At 51.6% G+C, this 24,131-nt stretch overlaps 2 protein-coding genes across 4 annotated transcripts; one reads left to right on the top strand and one right to left on the bottom strand.

Annotated features, from left to right (window-relative positions):
- The first annotated feature begins 79 nt into the window (after positions 1-79).
- On the top strand, positions 80-3,414 carry AMH (anti-Mullerian hormone). Of its 2 annotated transcripts, XM_053580994.1 has the most exons (5): positions 80-954; positions 1,649-1,791; positions 2,000-2,108; positions 2,188-2,362; positions 2,453-3,414. In XM_053580994.1, exons 1-5 carry the CDS (start codon positions 558-560, stop codon positions 3,309-3,311), a joined length of 1,683 nt encoding a protein of 560 aa, XP_053436969.1. In that variant the 5' UTR covers positions 80-557; the 3' UTR covers positions 3,312-3,414. The 2 variants fall into 2 exon arrangements, with proteins under 2 accessions (XP_053436969.1, XP_053436961.1); XM_053580986.1 differs by having other exon boundaries at positions 2,188-3,414.
- Positions 3,415-3,568: 154 nt separating this feature from the next.
- JSRP1 (junctional sarcoplasmic reticulum protein 1) lies at positions 3,569-7,191 on the bottom strand. 2 transcript variants are annotated; one of them, XM_053570746.1, is made up of 7 exons: positions 7,141-7,191; positions 6,154-6,291; positions 5,758-5,795; positions 5,510-5,630; positions 4,993-5,166; positions 4,178-4,269; positions 3,569-4,068 (listed from the first exon to the last, which is right to left on the bottom strand). In XM_053570746.1, exons 2-7 carry the CDS (start codon positions 6,254-6,256, stop codon positions 3,661-3,663), a joined length of 936 nt encoding a protein of 311 aa, XP_053426721.1. In that variant the 5' UTR covers positions 6,257-6,291; positions 7,141-7,191; the 3' UTR covers positions 3,569-3,660. The 2 variants fall into 2 exon arrangements, with proteins under 2 accessions (XP_053426721.1, XP_053426726.1); XM_053570751.1 differs by having other exon boundaries at positions 6,154-6,287; positions 7,141-7,186.
- Positions 7,192-24,131: the final 16,940 nt, after the last annotated feature.

Raw genomic sequence — 24,131 nt, 5'->3', positions numbered from 1 at the left:
ACTGTGGGGTCCAACTGTGGTTACTATGTAGCCACCAGGGGATCCTTGTAGGTGACGCAGCATGGCAGCTGGTTCCTGGAGGCCACCCCATGGAGAACAAACCTACTAGCACCTGCCAGCCAGCCAGGAATGGGCCTGGGCACCCACTATTTGGGAGGGGAAACCAGACTACTCGATGCCCTGGGAAGCCTCTAGGCAGTCCCCAGGGGTGGGAAGACCAAGCTAAATTCAAGGCCATCCTCCAGGCCCACCCTCCCAAGGGCCTGAACACTAGCACATTTGGTCTCCTTAGCACCAGTAGCCACTGTTTACCATCTGGCAGCCCAGCCAGTCCCTTCCCCCTCTGGTGGGGAGAGCCCTCAAGGACAGTAAGGGGAGATAGGCTCTGGGGCCCAGTATAGAAAGAGCTCTTTGAGAAGGCTGCTTAGACTCGGGCTCTGCGGGTGCTGGGCATTGTCCCCCAAGGTCACCACAGAGGAGATAGGTCCTACCTCCTGCACAGACATCCCACCCTTTGTCCCATTTAAGCCAAGGCAGTGCTTCCTCTGGCAGCACCCATGATGCATGGCCTGCCTCTCCATTTCCTGGCTCTGTTGCTGGCAGCTGGGACCCCTGGAGCAGCAGAGCTAGCTGCCAGCACAGGGGGTCTCATCTTTCGCGATGATTGGGACTGGCGGCCATCAGGCAGCCCAGGGGATCCCCTGTGCCTGGTGACTCTGGGTGGGGGCAGCAACCACAGTGGAGTCCCCATGAAGGTGGCAGGGTCCCTGAGCAGCTATGAGTGGGCCTTCCTGAGGGCTGTGCAGCAGGCTCACTGGGAGCCCCAAGACTTGGCCACCTTCGGGGTCTGCAACCCAGGTGACAAGCAGGCTTCCCTGCCCCTTCTACAGCGCCTTGGGGCCTGGCTGGGGGCACCACAGGGGCAGCGGCTGCTGGTCCTGCACCTGGAGGAAGGTAGGTGGGCCTAGGCACCACTCACCCTGTAGGGTGGGCTGGGGTCCTTTCCAGAAAGATTGGGTACTAGAGAGCTCCACCCCCAGCAGTCTCTGGCCTGGAGGATGGGCATCCCTCTGTCCTGTCTGGGGTCAGAAGTTGCAGATCCCTGGGCAGCACCTGTGGGTCAGTGGGTAGGGCGCCAGACCAGTATACCCAGGGTGATGGGTTCAAACGCAGCCCCAGCCAAACTGCAACAAAAAAATAGACGGGCATTGTAGTGGGCGTCTGTAGTCCCAGCTCTTGAAGCAAGAGAATCGCCTAAGCCCATGAGTTGGAGGTTGTGAATAAAGTGAGACTCTGTCTCTTTAAAAGGAAAAAAAAAAAAAAAAAGGTGCAGATCCCTGCCCTGAGACCCATTCCTCCCACAAGGAATCCAGTGTGTGTGGCTAGAACTCTGAGTCACCTCCCCACACCCCAGACAGCCTGCTCCTGGGAGCTCCCCGACCTCAGAGGCCCCAAGGTGGCAACCCCACCCCAACCCTGACATTGCCACTCTCCACTGGACGGTCACTCCTCCCTGGCTGGGAGAAGCAGCAGAGAGGACCATCCATCAGTGTCCTTCCAAAGTCCAGAGCTGCAAGGATGGCTCCTGGGTGGGTAGTGGGGAGGATGCCTAGGCTCCTGTTGCTCAGGTATCCCGTTGTGGCTGCAGTGATATGGGAGCCAATACTCTCGCTGAGGTTCCAAGAGCCCCCACTTGGAGGAGCTGGTCCCCCAGAGCTGGCGCTGCTGGTGCTGTACACCGGGCGTGGCCCCGAGGTCACTGTTGCCGGGGCTGGGCTGCCCGGCACCCAGGTACCAGGGAGGTGCACGCCCGGGGTCCCCCAGGAGCCTTCTCGTTGCTGGGGAGGGGCCCAGATTTGTTAGACGTTTCACTTCATAGGAGGAGGGCTGAGTCAAGTCTGGATTTGGGACCGAGTGGTAGGAGGAAGGAGCCCGCAGAGCAGGGCTGGGCACGGCGCTGCTGCCACCCCATTCATCCAGGCCGGGCCCATCCCCACAGAGCCTCTGCCCGTCCCGGGACACCCGCTACCTGGCACTGGCCTTGGACCGCCCGGAAGAAGCCTGGCACGGCTCCGGGCTCGCCTTGACCCTGAGGTCCCGCGGAGACGGTAAGTCCCAGCGAAGAGTGGGGCGGTGGCAGCTACCCAGGCCCCCCAGCGCCTGAGCCGCCCCGCGCCGCCTGTACAGATGCTGCCCGCACAGATACCCCCCTGAGTACCACCCAGTTGCAAGTGCTACTGTTTGGCGACAACCCCCGCTGCTTCACGCGGATGGCCCCTGCCCTGCTCCTGCTGCCCCGGTCCCAGCCCACGCCGCTCCCCGTGCATGGCAAGTTGGATACAGTACCCTTTCCGCCGCCCAGGTGTGCGCAGGCTCAAGTTGGGGGAACAGGGGTTGGTGGGGGAGGCGTTGCCTGGCGCCCGCTCTTAACTTCCCCCACGACGGGTTTCAGGCTGTCCCGGGGGCCTGAGGAGCCGCCGCCCAGCGCGGACCCCTTTCTGGAGACGCTCACGCGCCTAGTGCGCGCGCTGCGGGTCTTTCCGGCCCAGGCCTCGGCGCCGCGCCTGGCCTTGGACCCGGATGCGCTGGCCAGTTTTCCGCAGGGCCTGGTCAACTTGTCGGACCCCGAGGCACTGGAGCGCATGCTCGACGGCGAGGAGCCGCTGCTGCTGCTGCTGCCGCCTGTCGTGGCCACCGACGCGAACCCCGCGCCGCCGCAGGGCCCAACGTCGGCTCCGTGGGCTGAGAGCCTGACGCGACGAGTGGCTGCCGAGCTACAAGCGGCGGCCGCCGAGCTGCGCGGCCTCCCGGGCCTGCCGCCGGCTGTGGTTCCGCTGCTGGCGCGCCTGCTTGCCCTGTGCCCGGGAGAGTCTGGCGGCCCCGGCGGGCCGCTGCGTGCGCTGCTTCTCCTGAAGGCGCTGCAGGGGCTGCGGGCAGAGTGGCGCGGGCGGGACCTGCGCGGGCCGGGCCGGGCGCAGCGCAGCGCTGGGACTGCCACCACCGACGGGCCGTGCGCGCTGCAGGAGCTCAGCGTGGACCTACGCGCCGAGCGCTCGGTGCTTATCCCTGAGACGTACCAGGCCAACAACTGCCAGGGCGCGTGCGGCTGGCCGCAGTCCGACCGCAACCCGCGCTACGGCAACCATGTAGTGCTGCTGCTCAAAATGCAGGCCCGCGGGGCCGCCCTGGCTCGCCCGCCCTGCTGTGTGCCCACCGCCTATGCCGGCAAGCTCCTCATCAGCCTGTCGGAGGAACGCATCAGTGCGCACCACGTGCCCAACATGGTGGCCACCGAATGCGGCTGCCGGTGAGCCCGCGCTGTGCGGACTACTGCCCTCAGGAGCCCGGCGCGCCCCTCCCCCATATTTATTCGTACCCTAGGCATCATCTCAATAAAGACCAGCAGTCACCTGGCTGGGGCGTCCGCGCGTCTTTGAGTGCCGCGGGGCTTCCTTTGCTATCCTTGGGCTCCCACTGTCTCTTTCCCCGTCTGTAGCGCCTCAACCCCATCATTCAGGCCCCGTGCTTGGTTCTGGGGTCCAGGCTCAAAGGAGCAGGCAACGCAGCGTCCGCAGCACTCGCTTTATTTTGCTGAGCCGTGGAGCCACAGCCAAGAGTCGAGAAGTGGTTCGGGAACTAGTGCGCACGACCCAGGCCGGCTCAGTCCCGCCCTTTGCCTACGCTATGCTTTTGGCGGCCCAGAGGCCTGTGCTGCTCATTGGGGCGCAGTGGGGAGGCCCAGGGCTGTCTCTTGCTGTACTCCGCATCCCGGGAGTCTCGCGCCCACGGCTGATGGCTCACTTTGTTAGCCTTACTGGCGGCCGACGGCCTCTCCCTCCTCGGCCTCTCCTCTTTTCTTGGCCTCTCCTTCCGCGGCCTCTCCTTCTTCCTCCGCCTCTCCTTGGGTCCTCGATCTGCGAGGGGCGCGCGATCCTCCCCTGCGGTCTTCCCAGGTTCCTCCTCATCCTTCTCAGTTGCCTCTCGATTTCTGGAAATCTTGGGCCTGTCCCTTGCCTCTGCCTGGGGCGCAGGCGGCCCGGGTAGGGGCGCCCTCGTTGTGAGCATAGGCTGCAAGACAGTGTGGTCCTGGGGTCGGCGCCCACCTCAGCCGCAGGCCTGGCCCCTTTCCCCCTGGATAATATCCCCACTGCCCCCTGTCACTGGAAAAAGTGCTCACCGGGAGCGACGCGGGCTCTTTCCGGGCCAAGCTTGGCGGGGCCCACAGCTCAGGGGCAGGCGCCGGGTCGGCCACTTCTCCAAACACTGTGTCTACGGGGGAACGGGCAGGACGAGAATCATCCAGGGTGGATGGACCGACCAACCCTTTGTCCCTTCCTCTCCTCTAGAGCTCTTCTCTCTGAGACACATGGAGCTACTCTTGCCACCACGTGAGCTGAGGTTGGGCTGGATCCTTCCAAGAAAGAGACGTTCCAAGAGAAGGTCTTGGGAAGTCTCTTTTTCTGGTCACAAAAGGACTGGTCATTCTTTCTCTGTGGGCTGTAGGAGCATCCCTAGCAAGGGAGGGAGGCAGGCCTGCCTGAGATGGGAGAATGAGGCGCTCACTAGCGTCCTTAGCGGTGTGCAGGGAAGGTGGCAGAGCAGTTTGGGGAGGGCCAAGCACAAGATCAGTGGGGAAGAGGGCGCACAGGGCCCAACCCTGGAAGAGAAAGGGTCCCCAAGGTCCACAATGGGAGAAAATCTTGACCATGGTGCGCACCAGGTCCATCCCTGTGGAGGGAGAGAGTGCACAAGGTGGGGGCAGGGGAAAGGAGGTCCAGCTCACCGTCCATCATGGGGTGAGGGGGACATGACAAGGCCCATCGTTTAAGGGGAGATGGGGCACCATGTTCTAGGGAAGGATGCAGGCCTGGCTATGAGGGTGCACAAGACCCTCCCTAAAGAAGAGGCTGCCTGCCCGGGCCTTTTCCTGGAGGGGTGGGCAGGCTCCCAGGTGTCCCCAGACCCAACCTGCTTCTGGAGAGCCCTGCTCACCACGACACAGCTGGAAAGCCGAGCCCAGAAGCGCTACCAGGGAGGCCAGTACCAGGCATTTGTTGAGTGTCACCTCCCCCCAGGGCAGCTCCTCGCTCAGGGCCGGAGGCGGAGGTAGTGGCTGCGGGGGTGAAGCTGCCTGCATCTTCTTGTGAGCAGGGGCGGTGCCAGGGCCTGCAGGGACAAGTGTAGGCAGCCCACGTCCCAGGCACTGGAGCAGCGAAGTGGGTCACCTGTTTCCTGATCCCAGCTCTGCCACACCTGGCTGTGCAGCCTTCAGATACCCAGATGCTTCCATACGATAACTTCCTGGACATTAGGGTGCCTTAGCTTGTGTCATGCATTAATGGAGGCTCCTAATCCAGTTAGTTGCTTCCTGCCACACCTGGAAGCCACCCAGGCAGAAACCTGGGTCACATCCCCCCACCCTTCTGCCCATCCAAGGACCCAGCTTCAGGGACCTGGCTTATGCTGTCCCATGCCCATTCCCCTTCACCCATGCCCCCTGCAAACAGACTTGCTCCAGCTTTCAGCTTCTCCTTGCCAGATCCTGGGGCACCCCTGGCTGCAGGCTCCTTTTCTATCTTCTTGGGCCTGGTATATGCACTTCGGCCTTCACCCATGGTCTTCTGAGGGTCCTGTGGGAAATCACCAGTCGTTCTGGGTGTTTCCTTCCAATCCCAAACCCTTCCTACCCTCCTTGACCAGTTCATCCCTATTCCAAGGGCCTCCTGGGCTGAGACTTAGAGGGCCCCAGCTACTCACATGGGGCCAGCTGCTAGGGTCGGCCAGCCTGGATGTCCCTGTTGGGGGGAACAGAGGGAGAGTCAAGGTGGCAGCGACCCCCAGGCCAATCCCAACCTCTACCCCTGGCTCTGCTGAGCAAGGTGCAGGTGACTGTTACCATTTCACAGAGGAGATGGGCTCAGAGAGAGCTTTACCCAAAGGCAAGAGCACTTTAGTGACAAGGTAGGATTCGGCCAGCACCTGTGATCCTCAGGGGCACCTTACAACCCCTGAGGCAGAAATAGGGGCCTAGGGTTGGACAGAGGGACCACAGTTCAAGCCAGTCCAATATGGGAGACTAAGCTCTGCTCTATGAAGGTGAGCATCCTGGCTCAAGGGCATGCTTGGGGATGGGCTTTGTCCTGCCAGTGCTACCTTGAATCCTGTCCTTCTGGGGCTCAGCCAGCACAGAGAGGTCTTTGCCAGCCTGGCAGCTGCCTAGGCCTCTGTCCAACTCCTCCCAGCCTCTGGTTGCCATGGATCCAGCCAGGGCTGCAGCAGATCCAGAGCTGCCTGGGAGAGGTGGGGAAGGGAGTGTCACATGTACTGAGCCCCTGCTGTGGCCTGGGCCTGACCTGTGTCTCTATGGACATGAGTTGACTGGCCCCTGTGCTCCCACATCTCTGCCTTGGGTACCTTTCACTTGGCAAATTCATCCTCATGTCAGGCATGGCCTGGGCACTCTCCCTGAGCACCCTTCCCTAGCCCCACATGCCTGCTTGGGGCCCCATTCTATAGTCCAGCCTCTTCTGGCTGCCCTAGCACCCACGAGTGCAGCAGCAAAGGCTGCTGGGGCCCAGAGAGGGCTGGAGCCCACCCAAGGCCACACACCAATGAATCAAAGGCACAACCCAAACCAGAACCCAGGGACTATTTTTATCGGTGCCTGAGGCCAGCAAGACAGGCAAAGAGATGGCACAGCCCCTTCTAGGCCTTTGCTCCCATAGGGTCTCCTTCTGGGCCATTCCTGGCACCCAAAACTGCCTAACCCTGCAAATATAGAGGTGTAAGCCCCAGCAACTAGATTTAGCCTAACTGTGTTCCCATATGGCAAATGAGGAAAGTGAGGCTGGAGACACAGCTGGGAGTTGCAAGAGTTTCAAGTCAAACCCTGCTTTTGGGGGTCTCTATGGCCTCCAGGTGCTGGCAGTAATGTGTGCCCATCCCTAGGAAGCCAAGACTTGGAATGGCCTAGAGCAGGGGGTGGAGGAGGGGCCCAAGGGGCAGGAAGGCCAGTGTTTGGCTCCTGGGTGTGTGTGTGTGGGGGCAGCCACAAAAGTTGGGGATCCTCATGGACCTCAGAGACACCCCCAGACCGAGGGGACCCATACTACTGCACAGACCACCCCCAGCCCTGCTTACCCTCAAGCCACTGCGCTGAGCCTTGTGACAGGGTTGGAGTGTGGGGACTGTGGCCCCTCTGACAAACAGCAACAGGTGGCTGGACACAGCCACATGGGCCAATCAGCATGACCGAGGCTGACCCCAGAAGGGAGGGGCTGGCATGAGATGGGGCCAGGGAGTCCCTCACCTACCTGCTATTGGAACAGGACAGGGCATTGGCCTATGGGATTGAGAAGGGGGTGAACCCCACCCCTATTTCAGCCCAGAACCACTGTCAGGCTAGGAAGACTCACCTCCTATCTCTGCATGTGGGACTCAGCAATTGCCCCCAAAGAAAGAGGGGGCACTCTACTCTGGAGGCTGAGGCAAGAGAATCGCCTAGGCCCAAAGCTGGAGGTTGCCGTGAGCTTTGACACTACAGCACTCTACCGAGGGTGACAAAGTGAGACTGTCTCTAAAAAAAAAAAATAATAAAATAAAGTAGGAAAGTGCCATTTGTAACTTAAATTACTTATTTCTTATGAAGTAATTTTTTTTTTTTTTTTTTTGCAGCCAGGGAGATTTATATATAGAGTTTTCCATTTTTAATTCTGGTTAAACAAAATACATCTTTTGTAAACAATCTTATGAAGTGATTATCAATAAAAGTTTGTGAACCACAAAACAGAAAAAAGAGGGGCGGCACCTGTGGCTCAGCGGGTAGGGCGCCGGCCCCATATGCCGAGGGTGGCAGGTTCAAACCCAGCCCCAGTCAAAACTGCAAGAGAAAAAAAATAGCCGGGGGTTGTGGCGGGCGCCTGTAGTCCCAGCTATTTGGGAGGCTGAGTCAAGAGAATCGCCTAAGCCCAAGGATTTGGAGGTTGCTCTGAGTTGTGTGATGCCATGGCACTCTACCGAGGGCAATAAGGTGAGACTCTGTCTCTACAAAAAAAAAAAAAAAAAAAAATAGAAAAAAGAAAGAGGGAGCCTTAACAGGTGGTGGCCAGTGTGTCCAGCAGAGCCCAGGGACAGCAGGGAGGGCTTCCTGGAGGAGGTGGTGTCCCCATCAGTGCAGCACCTGAAGCAAAAGATCTACCCAGTGACCTCAGTTTCCTTATTGGAAAGTAGGGTCACTGCCTCCCAGAATAGACATGGGTGAAGTGAGTTAATCATCATATAGCTGCTCCGTGGCTGCTGCTGCTTCTACAAATAGTTCTATTATCATTCTGCCTGTACCTTAGTACCTTAGTTGAATCAGTTATCAAACGCATCACACAGCCCTGCCTGCAGGTTGTGCAGAAAATTATTTTATCATCTTTGCTTTGTCTTGTTTTTGTTTTTGTTTTTGTTGTTGTTGTTTTAGTTTTTTTGTTTGGAGACAGAGTATCAAGCTGTCTCTCTGGGTAGAGTGCCATGGCATCATAGCTCACAGCGACCTCCAACTCGAGCTCTAACAATCCTCTTGCCTCAGTTTTTCTATTTGTAGTAGAGACAGTGTCTTGCTTCTGCTCAAGCTGGTCCTGAACTTGTGAGCTCAAGCAATCCATCTGCCTCAGCCTCCCAGAGTGCTAGGATTACAGGCATGAGCCACCACGCCCGGCCTGTCATCTTTGCTTTGTCTTGTTTTGATAAATAACCTTATTAGGACAGAATTCACATATCATACACTTTAACTTTTTAAAGTTCAATGGTGTAGTGCCTGTAGCTCAGTGGTTAGGGTGCTGGCCACATACACCTAGGTTGGTGGGTTCAAACCCGACTTGGGCCAGCCAAACAACAATGACAACTGCAACAAAAAAAATAGGCGGATGTTGATGTGGGCGCCTGTAGTCCCAGCTACTTTGGAGGCTGAGGCAAGAGAATCGCTTAAGTCCAAGAGTTGGAGGTTGCTATGAGGTGTGATGCCACAGCACTCTGCCAAGGGCAACACAGTGAGGATCTATCTCAAAAAAAAAACAGAAAAGTTCAATGGTTTTTGCCAGGCCCAGTGGCTTATGCCTGTAATCCTAGTGCCCTGGGAGGCCGTGGCAAGGATTGCCTGAGATCAGGAGTTTGAGACCACCCTGAGCAAGACCACCCCATCTCTGGGACGGCACCTGTGGCTCAGTCAGTAAGGCGCCGGCCCCATATACTGAGGGTGGCGGGTTCAAACCTGGCCCCGGCCGAACTGCAACCAAAAAATAGCCGGGCGTTGTGGCGGGCGCCTGTAGTCCCAGCTACTTGGGAGGCTGAGGCAAGAGAATCGCTTAAGCCCAGGAGTTGGAGGTTGCTGTGAGCTGTGTGAGGCCACGGCACTCCACCAAGGGCCATAAAGTGAGACTCTGTCTCTACCAAAAAAAAAAAAAAAAGACCACCCCATCTCTACTAAAAATGGAAAAATTAGATGGCCATTGTGGTGGGCGCCTGTAGTCGCAGCTACTGGAGAGGCTCAGGCAAGAGGATTGCTCAAGCCTAAGAGTTTGAGGTTGCTGTGTTCTATGAAGCCATAGCACTCTACCAGGGTGACAGAGTAAGACTCTGCTTCACGGAAAAAAAGCACTTGGGAGGCTGAGGCGAGTGGATTGCCTGAGCTCACCAGTTTGAGACCATCCTGAGCCGGGCATTGTGGTGGGCACCTCCAGTCTCAGCTACTTGGGAGGCTGAGGCAAGAGAATCCCTTGGGCCCAAGAGTCTGAGGTTGATGTGAGCTATGACACCATAGTACTCTACTGTGGTCTACAAAGCGAGACTCTGTCTCAAAAAAAAAGTAGAAAAATTAGCCAGGTATTGTGGCAGGCACCTGTAGTCCCAGCTACTCAGGAGGCTCAGGCAAGAGGATCGCTTAAGCTCAAGAGTTATGATGCTGCAGCACTCTACTCAGGGTGACAGAGTAAGACTCTCTCTCAAAAAAATAAATTAAATAGGGTGGCGCCTGTGGCTCAGTGAGTAGGGCGCCAGCCCCATATACCAAGGATGGTGGGTTCAAACTCAGCCCCAGCTGAACTGCAACCAAAAAACAGCCGGGCGTTGTGGTGGGCGCCTGTAGTCCCAGCTGCTCGGGAGGCTGAGGCAGGAGAATCGCTGAAGCTCAAGAGCTAGAGGTTGCTGTGAGTCCCGTGACATCATGGCACTCTACTGAAGGCAATAAAGTGAGACTCTGGCTTTAAAAAAAATAAAAATAAATTAAATAAATAAATATTTTTTAAAAAGGGCAGGGAGGGCCAGGTGCAGTGGCTCATACCTGTAATCTGAGCACTCTTGAGAGGCTTAGGCAAGTGGATCGCTTGAGCTGACAAGTTCGAGACCAGTGTGAGCAAGACTGAGACCTGTCTCAAAAAAACTAGCTGTGCATTGTGGCGGGTACCTGTAGTCCCAGCTACTAGGGAGGCTGAGGCAAGAGGATTGCTTGAGCTCAAGAGTTTGAGGTTGCTGTGAGCTATGTTGCCATGGCACTCTACTGGGGGCAATAAAGTGAGATTGTCTTTAAAAAAACAAGAACTATGATTTAATAATAAAAAAAAGAAAAAAGAAATTAAAATTTCTGTGCATCAAAGGACATAAGAACAGAGTGAAAAGGCAAAACAACAAAGTAAAACAAAAAAAATGTATATGTTGTAAGCAGTTTTTAGTTGTTTTTTCTTAAGCTAGTCTGACAGCTTCTTAGAGTCTGTTCACATAAATTTAATGTGGTTTATAGCAAAAAAAAAAAAAAAAGGCTGGGCATAGTGGCTCACACCTGTAATCCTTGCACCCTAGAAGGCCAAGGAGGGTAGATTGCCTGAGCTCAAGATTTCAAGACCAGACTGTCTACTAAAAATAGACAAACTAGCTGTACATTGTGGTGGGCACTTGTAGTCCCAGCTACTCAGGAGACTGAGGTAGGAGGATACCTTCAGCCTGAAACTGACCAATGCCTGCTAAACAACAATGACATCAATAACAAGAAAATAGCTGGGTATTGTGGTGGGCACCTGTAGTTCCAGCCACTGGGAGGCTGAGGCAAGAGAACTGCTTAAGCCCAAGCATTTGAGTTTGCTGTGAACTATGATGCCATGTCATTCTACCAAGGACAATATAGTGAGACTCCGTCTCAAAAAAAAAAAAAGGTAATTAATTAATTTGATCTTGAAATAAAGGAACTTGACTACAAGGGAAGGGCTGTAGTGACTCGCTGAGTTGGTAAAATGTGAGCATATACTTCAGGCAACATAGGCTTGAGTTGCACGGCTGTCTAGGGAAAAAAAATCATTCCAGGCAGAGGGCATAGCCTGTGGAAAGGCCCAGAAGCAGGACCATATTAGAGGCACATTGGAGGAACAGTGAGCAGGCCCCTGTGGCTGGAGCAGAGTGAGGAGGGGAAGAGACAGAGGAGAGGAGGGTGGGAGGAGATGGGGCAAGTCGGACAAGACCTGGTAGGCTCCTGGGAGGACTTGTGTTTTGACCTTGAGGAAAGTGGGAGCCATGGAGGGCTGTGGGTAGAGAAAGGCTGACATACCATACTTTTTAAAAAATATACTTTTTATTGGCTCGGCGCCTGGGGCTCAAGCAGCTAAGGCACCAGCCACATATACCTGAGCTGGCAGGTTCAAATCCAACTCAGGCCCACCAAACAACAATGATGGCTGCAACCAAAAAATAGCCAGGCGTTGTGGCAGGCACCTGTGGTCCCAGCTATTTGGGAGGTGGAGGCAGGAGAATCGCTTGAACCCAGGAGTTGGAGGTTGCTGTAAGCTATGATGCTACAGCACTCTAACCCAGGGGGACAGCTTGAGGCTCTGTTTAAAAAAAAAAAAAAATATATATATATATATATACTTTTTATTTTGGAATAACTTTAGATTTATAGGAAAGTTGCAAGAGAGTCTGCATCTCATCATCAATGTATTTTCTCTAATTTTAACATCTTACACAATCATGGGACGCTTGTTGCAACTGAGAAACTGACAGTGATGCACTGCTATTAACTGAACCCTAGGCTTCATTTAGATGTCGATAGTCTTCCCCAATGTTCTCTTTCTTGTCCCAGAGCTTCATCCAGGATCCCACATTGCAATAAGTCTCTTCAGGGTCCTCTGGCCTATGACAGTTCCTCAGACATTTTTAGTTCCCTGGACAATCTCTAAGAGGCTGGTCAGGTGTCCTGATCTGGGCATGTCTGTTTTCTTGTAATTAGAGTGACGTTATGGATTTGGGGACAACCACTCAGAGTTGAGGTCCTTTCTCCTCACATCCTTTAGGGAGCACCTCGTACCCAGGAAACATCAACATCACCTGGTACAGGTGGGGTCCCCAGGTTCCTTTCCACTTCCTTCTTAGCCTAGCATCTCCTTGGGCTAAGGAATATTTAATTTCCACCTCCCAGAAAGGCAGTGTCCACATTGTGGAAATGGGGTTCTTCTGGGAGGAAGATGCCATCATTCCTTTTTTGTTTGAGGCAGAGTCTTACTTTGTTGCCCTCATTAGAGTGCTGTGGCATCATAGCTCACAGCAACCTCAAACTCTTGGGCTCAACGGATTCTCTTGCCTCAGCCTCCCAAGTAGCTGGGACTATAGGCACCCACCACAACGCTCAGCTATTTTTTAGAAACGAGGTCTTGCTCTTGCTCAGGCTGGTCTCGAACTTAAGATCTCAAGCAATCCACACACCTTGGCCTCTCAGAGTGCTGGGATTACAGGCGTGAGCCCAGCATTACCATACCTTTTATGAGATCACAGGGGCCAGGCTTGTCATCCTAGCACTCCGGAAGGCCAAGGTGGGTATATCGTCTAAGCTTACAAATTCAAGACCAGCCTGAGCTAGAGCAAGACCCCCATCTCTAAAAATAGCCAGGCGTTGTAGCAAGTGCCTGTAGTCCCAAGAGTTTGAAGTTACTGTGAGCTATGATGCTAGAGCACTCTACCAGTGGCAACAAAGTGAGACTATTTAAAAAAAAAAAAAAAAAGGCTTGGCGCCTGTGGCTCAAGCGGCTAAGGCGCCAGCCACATACACCTGAGCTGGCAGTTTCGTATCTAGCCCCGGCCTGCCAAACAACAATGACGGTTGCAACCAAAAATTAGCCGATTGGGTGGCACCTGTGGCTCAAAGGAGTAGGGCGCCAGCCCCATATGCCAGAGGTGGCCGGTTCAAACCCAGCTCCAGCCAAAAACTGCAAAAAAAAAAAAAAAACAAAATTAGCTGGGCATTGTGGCAGGCGCCTGTAGTCCCAGCTACTTGGGAGGCAGAGGCAGGAGAATTGCTTGAGCCCAAGAGTTTGAGGTTGCTATGAGCTGTGATGGCCCTCTACCCTGGGCAACAATGTGAGACTCTGTCTCAAAATGAGAAGAAAAAAAAAAAAGATCACTTTGGGAGAGGAAGTCAGAACTGCAGGGTAGAAGCAGCTACAGAAACCATATTGTTCCTGTCAGGTCAACAGAGATAGTGGGTGGAACCTCATTTCTCCCCCAAAGTCAGGGGCTCCTTGGTTCATTCTCTGCTTGGATGAGGAACATCTCCCCCATATCATCAGGCACCCCCACAGCTCACTCAAGACTCTTTACCTTATTGACCTAGGGGGAGTCATCCTTCCCCACTCTGCTATTTCCCTTGTGGGTAGAATCATGTCCCCAAGAAGGTATGTCCATCTCCCAACCCGCAGAACTTCAGAAAGCGATCTTAATTGGAGACGGGGTCTGTGTAGATAAAATTAGTTGAGATGAGATAACACTAGAGTAGGTTATCCTGATGAGGTGTCCTGATGAGAAGACACACAAGAGTCACATAGAGGCCGGGCACAGTGGCTCTTGCCAGTAATTGAAGCACTCTGGGGGGCCGAGGCGAGTAGATTGCTTAAGCTCAGGAGTTTGAGGCCAGCCTGAGCAAGAGTGAGACCCTGTCTTGACTAAAAAAAAAAAAATAGAAAAACTAGCCAGGTATCATGGTGGGTGCTGTAATCCCAGCTACTCGGGAAGCTGAGACAAGAGAATCACTCAAACCCAAGAATTTGAGGTTGCTATGAGCTATGATGCCACAGCACTTTACCCAGGGGGACAGAGTGAGACTTTATAAAATTAAAAAAAAAAAAAAGGGGCGGCGCCTGTGGCTCAAGGGTGTAGGGTGCGGCCCCATATACCGGAGGTGGCAGGTTCAAACCCAGCCCTGACCAAAAACTGCAAAATAAAAAAAAAAAAAAAGGTCACATAGGCTCAGTGTCTGTAGCTCAGTGACTAGGGCGCCAGCCACACACACCCAAGCTGGCTTGTTTGAACCCAGCCTGGGCCTGCCAAACAACGATGACAACTACAGCCAAAAAAATAGCCGAGTGCTGCGGTGGGCGCCTGTAGTCCCAGCTACCTGGAAGGCTGAGGCAAGAGAATCATTTAAGCCCAAGAGTTTGAAGTTGCTATGAGCTGTGATGCCACGGTACTCTACCAAGGGTGACATAGTAAGATTCTGTCTTAAAAAGAAAAAAAGTCACATAGAGCAGAAGCCACATGGAAATGAAGGCAGAGACTGAAATGATGGCATCACAAGCCCAGGGATAACCAGAACCCTCATGGGCTGGGAGAGATGGTAAGACCCTTCTCTGGAGCCTCTGGAGCAAGGCAGATGTGCAGACACCCTGAGTTTGGACATCTGGCTGTAGAGGATGAGCTAGAGAGGATAAATTCCTGTTGTTTTTAAGCCCCCTCACTTTGTGCTCACACGTCCTGAAATTTCATTCTCTTTACATGGTTGTGCAGAAAAACCCAGCTCCCTTGCTTTGGGGAGCTCCAGGCTCTCTCTCCAAATGTGTCTCCCCAAAGGTGCGTTTTGAGGCCCATACCCAGATGTTTATGCCCTTACTGCAAATTGTGGGTCAATTTGGCATGCCTAAGGGAAACAGGAAATGAATTTTAGTGGTGAGTCACCACCATCACCATTAAAAATCCTGAGCAAATAAGCCTCCCTGAGTAATGAAAAAACCTGACAAACCAGCCCACCCACATAGCGCATAGTAAAGGCCAGAGGCATCCCTGTCCCTTCTTCACCTGGTGCAAAAACAGCCCTATTTTATTCCTTACCACACATGCCAAATGTGAACATTTAGAAAATATAGACAGTTTATTTATTTATTTTTTTGAGACAGAGCCTCAAGCTGTCACCCTGGATAGAGTGATGTAGCATCACAGCTCACAGCAACCTCCAACTCCTGGGCTCAAGTGATTCTCCTGCCTCAGCCTCCCAAGTAGCTGGGACTACAGACGCCTGCCACAACGCCCAGCTATTTTTAGGTTGCAGCCGGCATTGTTGTTTGGCGGGCCTGGGCTGGATTTGAACAGCCAGCTCAGGTGTATGTGCCTGGCGCCTTAGCTGCTTGAGCCATAAGCGCCGAGCCTATAGACAATTTTTTAAAAAAACCATTTTTTTTTTCTTTTTTGAGACAGTCTCACTTTGTTACCCTCAATAGAGTGCCATGGCTTCACAGCTCATATCAACTCAAACTCTTGGGCTCAAGCGATCCTCTTGCTTCAGCCTCCCAAGTAGCTGGGACTACAGGGGCCCACCACAATGCCCGGCTATTTTTAGAGATGAGAACTCGCTGTGGCTCAGGCAATCCACCCGCCTCCGCCCGGCCTAAAAACCCACTTTTTAAATACCTGTCCTCTTACCGTTCAGATGCTGTTGAATTTTTAGCTCAGTGTGTTTTCCTCTAGGATTTGTTTTTGTAATTGTTCATTTTATTATTAGCTATGTATTTATGAGTGATTATCATTACTGAAGGTCTGAACATCTTGTTTTGTAATCTACCGTTGTTTTTTCTACCTCTTTAAAGTATATTGTGGCTTGGTGAGTCCTCAAAACTCTAAACATAGAAAGACTGTATTACACAGAAATTTCACCCTGTGGTACCTACTCGAGGAATTGAAAGCAGCCTCAGATACCTGGACCCCCACGTTCATGGCTGCACAATTCTGCAGCCACCAAAAGGCAGAAGCAGCCCAGTGTTTACCGACAGGTGAGTGGATAAATACAACGTGGTCCATCCCCACACAGGAATATCACTCAGCCATGACAAGGAAAGAGGCTCTGACCCAGGCTATAACATGGATGGACCTTGAGGACATCGTGTTTAGTGAGAGAAGCAGACACAGAAGGACACACAGTGTGAGACCCCATTTATGTGAAATGTCCAGAACAGGCAGATCCACAGAGATGGGATGTGGATTTGTGGTAAGCAAGGGCTGAGGAGGGGGTGGAGAGTGACTGCTAATGGGGACAGGGCTTCATTTGGGCTGATGTTTAACTTTGTGGGCTGGACTGTTTTCCTAGGTGGCTGCCCCATTTTACATTCCCACTAGTAACATAGGAGGGTTCCAATGTCTCCACATCCAACACTTGTCATTTTCCAATTTGCTTGTTTGTTTGATGGCCAGCCTGGTGGTTGTGAAGTGGTATGACCTCATTGAGGTTTTGCTTTGTATTTCCCTGGCTGATAGCAGTTTTATTTATTTATTTATTTATTTTTGAGACAGAGTCCCAAGCTGTTGCCTTGGGTAGAGTGCTGTGGCATCACAGCTCACAGCAACCTCCAACTCTTGGGCTTAAGCGATTCTCTTGCCTCAGCCTCCCAAGTATTTGGGACTACAGGCGCCCCCCACAACGCCTGCTATTTTTTTTTTGTTGTTGTTGTTGCAATAATTTGGCCAGGGCTGGGGTTGAACCCGCCACTCTTGGTATATGGGGCCGGCGTCCTACTCACTGACCTGCAGGCACTGCCCATACCCTGCTATTTTTTGGTTGTAGTTGTCGTTGTTTGGCGGGTCCAGGCTGGATTTGAACCCGCCAGCTCCAGTGTACGTGGCTGACACCCTAGCTACTTGAGCTACATTTTAGAAAATATAGACAATTTTTTGGGTGGCGCCTGTGGCTCAAGGAGTAGGGCACCGGTCCCATATGCTGGAGGTGGCAGGTTCAAACCCAGCCCTGGCCAAAAAGTACAAAAAAAAAAAAAGAAAATATAGACAATTTTTTTAAAAACCCATTTTTTTTTTCTTTTTTGAGATGGAGTCTCATTATCTTGCCCTCAGTAGAGTGCTGTCATGTCACAGCTCACAGCAACCTCAAACACTTGGGCTTAAGCAATTCTTTGAAGCAAGAGACTATAAGTGCCCACCACAATGCCCAGCTGTTTTTTGGTTGCAGTTGTCATTGTTGTTTGGCAGGCCTGGGCCGAGGTTGAACCCGCCACCTTTGGTGTATGTGGCTGACACCCTACCAACTGAGCTATGGGCGCCAAGCCTGATAGCAGTTTTATGTTCCCATTATTGCAGTTTCTTCCTTTGGATCAGAAGGTTCAGCTCTTCGAGGCTTTGGTGAGACTTTCCTTCAGGTCTTGTTTTGAAAGAGCAGGATGCTTTTTAGACCCTGCTGCAGGAAGCTTTCCCTAGGCCGTGGGCAGGTCCTAAACCTTACTATTATAATAGAAGGTCCCTCGGTATAGGCCATTTTGTGGAGTTGACATTCAGCTAAAGAGAAAAGAAACTAAAAGAAACTACTTGTAACTCTTTTCTCTCAGGGCAGGAGACAAATAACAAAACAGAGGCCATCTGTGACCATCATTCACCCATACTCTTTCTGCCCTACCTGGCCTCCTCCCTCCTTCCTGGGCCACCAGAACAGGGGACATTCTGCCTGGTGTGTAGGGTGTTGTGGCCACTTGTAACCTGAGCACCTAGTAGTCTAAGAGGCTGACATGGGGGGATGCCAGGGAGCTGAGGCTTCCGCACTGAATCCACTAATTCTCTTGGAAGATATGCTATGAGAGGTGGTTGCAAATTTTTCCTTAAAGTTAATTTTGTCCAAGTTCCTAAGGCCTCTGAACTGGTTCTGCTAATTCTGTAAGAGATGGCGTCTGGGGTGGCGCCTGTGGCTCAAAGGAGTAGGGCACCAGCCCCATATGCTGGAGGTGGTGGGTTCAAACCCAGCCCCGGCCAAAAACTGCAAAAAAAAAGAGATGGCATCTGAAAGCGTCAAAAGTCTGGATGTCCACCACTCACATTTAAACCCTTGCTCTACTGCTTCCTAGCTCTGCCTCAGTTTCCTTTCCTATAAAATGGAAACATCACAGAGACCTGTAATATTAATTTTTATTTTTGCAGTTTTTGGCCGGGGCTGGGTTTGAACCCACCACTTCCGGCATATGGGACCGGCGCCCTACTCCTTGAGCCACAGGCATTGCCCTGCAATATTAATTTTTAAGTCTCCAGTTCAGTATTGTTAAGTACATTCACATGTTCTGCAAATGTCACCCCTCTGTCTGCAGAACTTTCTCATCTTCCCAAACTGAAACTCTGCCCCACTGAAACACTAACTCCCAATCCCTCCCCAGCCCTGGCACCACCATTCTGTTTCTGTCTCTGTGAATCTGATGACTCTAGGGACCTCCTGTGAGTGAAATCACACAGGATGCGTCCTTCTGTGTCTCGTTTCTCTCACTGAGCAAAATGTTGTGTTGATCCATTCTTCCCTTGATGGACATGTGAGTTCTTGCTATTATATCACAAAACATGTTGCCATGAACATTCCTGTACAAATATGTGTTTGAATTTCCACCTTCAATTCTTTTGCATATTCACTTAGTTGCGGAATTGCTGGGTCTAATTGTAATTTCATATTTAACTTTTTGAGGAACTGCCAGACTGTTCTCTTTTTTTTTTTTTGAGACCGAGTCTCACTATGTCGCCCTCAGTAGAGTGCTGTTATGTCACAGCTCACAGCAACCTCCAACTCTTGGGCTTAAGCGATTGTCTTGCCTCAGCCTTCTGAGTAGCTGGGACTACAGGCTCCCACCACAATGTCCAGCTATTTTTTGGTTGTAGTTGTTATTGTTGTTTGGCAGGCCTGGGCCGGATTCAAACCCACCAGCTGCAATGTATGTGGCTGGCACCCTAGCCACTGAGCTACAGGCGCTGAGCCTGCCAGACTGTTTTCCACAGTGTCTGTACCACCTTGCATTCCCACCAGCAATGCACAAGAATTCCTCCATCTTCTCCACATCCTTGCCAACAGTTGTTATTTTCTTTTTCTCTTTAAAAATAATAATTGTTCTTGGCCAAGTTTGGCCAAGTACTCACACCAATAATCCTAGCACTCTGGGAGGCTGAGGCAGGTGGATTGCTTGAGTTTAGGAGTTGCAGACCAACCCGAGCAAGAGCAAAACCCTGTCTCTACGAAACATAGAAAAATTAGTGGGACATCATGATAGGCACCTGTAGTCCCAGCTACTCAGGAGGCTGAGGCAAGAGGATCACTTGAGCCCAAGAGTTTGAGGTTGCTGCGAGCTATGTTGCCATGGTACTCTACCCAAGGGCTTCAGAGTAAGACTGTCTCAAAGAAAAAAAAAAACATGCCAGCAGATGTGAAGTGGCATCTTGTTGCGCTGAATCTTTACCATCTTACGCCAGTGAGATTTGGGGTCTATTGGTTTCTGCCCTGCACTCCAGTCTATCCTGACTATATAAACACAGCAGGAGAAAATCTATCTGCCCATCCTCACAAGTAACTGTTTACATGCAAATGAAAACAAAGTGAATTCCCAAACATTTTTTTTAAATGATGTGGGTAAAAATAATCTGCTGCTGGTAGAAGAGTAATGCGTTGCAACATTTCTAGAATTACCTATCCAGTAGTTATTTCTTTGACCTGGGAATTCCACTTCTAGGAATTGATCCCAAGAAAATTCTCTTAAATACAAATATATACCAAGGAGCCAAAGTGCCATTAGTAAAATAACTACAAAACTGGAAACATTAAAAAAAGAAAGAAAGAAAGGAAAAACTGGAAACATTCAAAATGTCCCACATGGCTGAGTACTTAAGTAAATTCCAAGTATTCCAAATAGAATAGAAAATGGAATGTTCTATAGGCAATAAAAATGATTATTAAGATGAACTTTATATAATAGACAAGAGGTGAAAATACCCCAGGGATCCATCAACAGATGAGTGAATAAACACAAAGAGGACCATCCTCACACTGGGATGTTACTCAGCCTTGAAAAGGAAGGAGGCCCTGACACAGGCTACAATGTGGAAGGACCTTGAGGACATCATGCTCAGTCAGTAAGAGAAGCCAGACACAGAAGGACACACAGAGTGAGATTCCATTTATATGAAATGTCCAGAACAGGCAGATCCACAGAGACGGGAAGTGGATTCTTGGGTGCCAGGGGCTGGGGAGGGGCTAGGGAGGACTTCTGACAGGGATAAGAATTCTTTCTGAGGTGATGGAAAGGTTCTAAGATTAATTGTGGTGATGGTTGCATAACCCTGTGAATATACTAAAAGTGACCAATTGTAAATTTTAAAAGGGTATATCAAGCCTGTAATCCTAGCACTTGGGAGGCCCAATGGGTGGATTGTCTGAGCTAACAGGTTCGAGACCAGCCTGAGCCAGAGCAATACCTGGTCTCTAAAAATAGCTGGGTGTTATGGTGGATGCCTGTAGTCCCAGCTACTTGGGAGGCTGAGGCAAGAGAATGTTTAAGCCCAGGAATTTGAGGTTGCTATGAGCTATGACACTATAGTACTCTACTGAGGCTGACAAAGTGAGACTCTGTCTCAAAAAAAAAAAAAAAAAAAGTTAAAGGCCTGGTGCAGTGAGTCATGCCTGTAATCCAAGCTCTCTGGGAGGCCGAGGTGGGTGGATTGCCTGAGCTCACAAGTTTGAGACTAGCCTGAGCCAGAGTGAGACCTTGTCTGTAAAATAGCCGGGCGTTGTGGCGGATGCCTGTAGTCCCAGCTACTTGGGAGACTGAGGACTGCTTGAGCCCAAGAGTTTGATGTTGCTGTAAGCTATAAAAGCATAGCACTCGGGTGGCGCCTGTGGCTCAGTCGGTAAGGCGCCGGCCCCATATACCGAGAGTGGCGGGTTCAAACCCAGCCCCTGCCAAACTACAACCAAAAAATAGCCAGGTGTTGTGGCGGGCGCCTGTAGTCCCAGCTACTCGGGAGGCTGAGGCAAGAGAATCGCTTAAGCCCAGGAGTTGGAGGTTGCTGTGAGCTGTGTGAGGCCATGGCACTCTACTGAGGGCCATAAAGTGAGACTCTGTCTCTACAAAAAAAAAAAAAAAAAAAAAGCATAGCACTCTACCGAGAGCAACAAAGTGAGACTGTCTCAAAAAGAAAAAAAAAAAAGGGTAAATTGTATGTATGTGACTTTTTTCTCAATAACTGTTAGAAAATATTTGGAGTTCCAAGAAACAGATGTACTTTAAATTACACATTAATGCCTCAGAGCCTGTAGCTCAGCAGTTAAGGCGCCAGCCACAAGCAATGGAGCTGGTGGGTTTGAACCCAGCCTGGGCCTGCCAAACAACAATGACAACTACAACCAAAAAATAGCTGGGCACTGTGGCAGGAGCCTGCAGTTCCAGCTACTTGGGAGGCTGAGGCAAGAAAATCGCTTAAGCCCAAGAGTGGGAGGTTGCTGTGACCTCTGACGCCAAGGCACTCTACTGAAGGTGACATAGTAAGGCTGTGTTTCAAAAAATAAAGAAAGAAATAAAATACACATTATTGGGTCCAGGTAGAAAATGGCAGTGGTGGCTCGGCGCCTGTGGTTCAAGTGACTAAGGCGCCAGCCACATACACCTGAGCTGGCAGGTTCAAATCCAGCCGGGACCTGCCAAACAACGACGGTTGCAACCAAAAAATAGCTGGGCGTTGTGGTGGGCACCTGTAATCCCAGCTACTTGGGAGGCGGAGGCAGGAGAATTGCTTGAGCCCAGGAGTTGGAGGTTGCTGTGAGCTGTGATGCCACAGCACTCTACCCAGGGCGACAGCTTGAGGCTCTGTCTCAAAAAAAAAAAAACAAAAAACAAAACCACGCTCTGCAAAGAAGCAATGCACTGGCCTGGGCCTGCTAAACAACCCTATCTTTGGGTCTGCTTTCTTTCCTTTCCTTTTTTTTTTTTTTTTCTGAGATAGAGTCTCACTTTGTCACCCTTGGTAGAGTGCCATGGTTCAAAGCAACCTCAAACTCTTGGGCTCAAGAGATGAGGTCTCACTTTGGCTCAGGCTGGTCTTGAACCTGTGAGTTCAGTCGATCCACCTGCCTCGGCTTCCCAGAGTGCTAGGATTATAGGAGTGAGCCCGGCCCTTTGGGTCTGCTTTTTCATTCTTGTCCCCTCCTTTGGATTTTCCCATTATCCCCTTTTCAGTCTTAAAGGTTTGGTTTTATGTACAGGATTACCTTTGTGTTTGGAGCATGGATTTTGAATGTCAGATTGCCTGGTGAAATGTCACTTCCTTTAGTGCCTTGCAATGTCTGTGGAGTGAATTGTGAACTAGCAAGCCTTCCTAGTATCATTCAGCACCTTGAACCCCTTGGAGCCAGGCCCTGAGGCAGACAGACAGCTCTGCCCACACCTTGCCAGTGGCCCAGAAGGGATGGGAGGCTGATAGGCCAGTGAGCAACTGGGAGGGTGAGGACACCCTGGGGCTGTGCTGGGCAAGCACAGTCTCTATTTTGTCACCAGGAGAACCAGATTTGCTATTCAGCTAACCACCAACCCCACATATTCCACCATTATTTACATAATATTTCCTTTAAACTGGCTCACCTTTTCTTTTTCTTTTTTATTTTTGTAGAGACAGAGTCTCACTGTACCGCCCTCAGGTAGAGTGCCGTGGTGTCACACGGCTCACAGCAACCTCTAACTCTTGGGCTTCCACGATTCTCTTGCCTCAGCCTCCCGAGTAGCTGGGACTATAGGCGCCTGCCACATGGCTCACCTTTTCTTATTTACTAAAATACCTTGGTTTAAAAACGAAACACTTAAAATCCTTGGCCTAAAGAGAAAACCAGCACCACTGCCATAATAAAAGTAAATACAATGAACACGAACCATGTGATTACAGTCTGACTGCATGCTCATGGCCAGTCCCTGATATTAAAAGGTAAGATGAGCAAGTATTGAGGAGATGCTAAAAATCTTAAGGCTGCAAACTGAGACTTGTTGCTAGAGTATCTGAAAGGCCTTCTAGGGAACTTTAAAATGGAAAACTTCTGGGTTGTGTGACTCAGCATTATTTAGTGCCATGGCCTACTACTGTCTAAAATCACTTTGCATCCAACATAAAACAATCCCGTGTGTTAGAGAGTGAAGCCGCCCAGCGGGAGCTAGAGCCATGGAGACACACAGCTGCTGTCAGAGAAGCGCAGGAAGCCCCAGAAGGGAGGAAATCCAGGCCCTTCTCTCCTCCCATCCTCTCCAGTGCCTCCCCTTGGCTGGCCCTACGCAGACACCAAATGGCAAGCAAGCCTGGAGACGCAGCCCCTAGGCCAGCCTCTCAGGGCACAGAGCAGGGCAGATAAGGGTCATAGGGAGGTAGAAGGGAAGGGAAATGCCATGGCCTCCCTGGGAATCCCTGTGCCCAGCACACTTGTGGGCCACACCACCCAGCCTGAAGCCAGAGTGCGGTGGGGACAGCGAGGCGGGAGGGAGAGCAGGGCCCGCTGCCCGGCACAAGGGCTCACTTGCATCCTTTCTGGCCCGCAGTCTCTGTGAGCATCAACAACCTGCACCCGGGCTGTGAGAATGTGAGCGTGCGCAGCCGCAGCATGATGTTCGAGCCAGGCCTCACCAAAGGGATGCTGGAGGTGTTCGTGGCCCCGTCCCAACACCCGCACTGCTTGGCCGACGACCAGTCCAGCAAGGCCATCGACACTCAGAATGCCTATTTGAACGGTATGCAGCACCTGGTCCAGGGAGGGATCTCAGGTTTACCTTTGACAGGGCTTAAGTCATTCCCCAAAGGGAGCTTGTCTCTGCCCCATGTGTCCCATCTGCAGCTATAGTAATTTACATTCCCACAACAGTGTGTAAGAGTTCCCTTTTCTGTACAACCTCACCAGCATCTGTTAATTTTTGTCTCGTATAATAGCCATTCTAGTTGGAGAAGTTGATATCTGATTGTTGTTTTGATTTGCATTTCCCTCACCATTAGTGATGTTAAGCACTTTGTCCTGTATCTGTTGGCACTTTTTCTTTTCAGAAATATTCATTCATGTCCTTTGCCCACTTATTTTT

The sequence above is a fragment of the Nycticebus coucang genome, chromosome 2 (genome assembly GCF_027406575.1).
Source record: "Nycticebus coucang isolate mNycCou1 chromosome 2, mNycCou1.pri, whole genome shotgun sequence".
Classification (NCBI taxonomy): Eukaryota; Metazoa; Chordata; class Mammalia; order Primates; family Lorisidae; genus Nycticebus; species Nycticebus coucang.
This window is presented reverse-complemented; position numbering and strand designations above follow the sequence as displayed.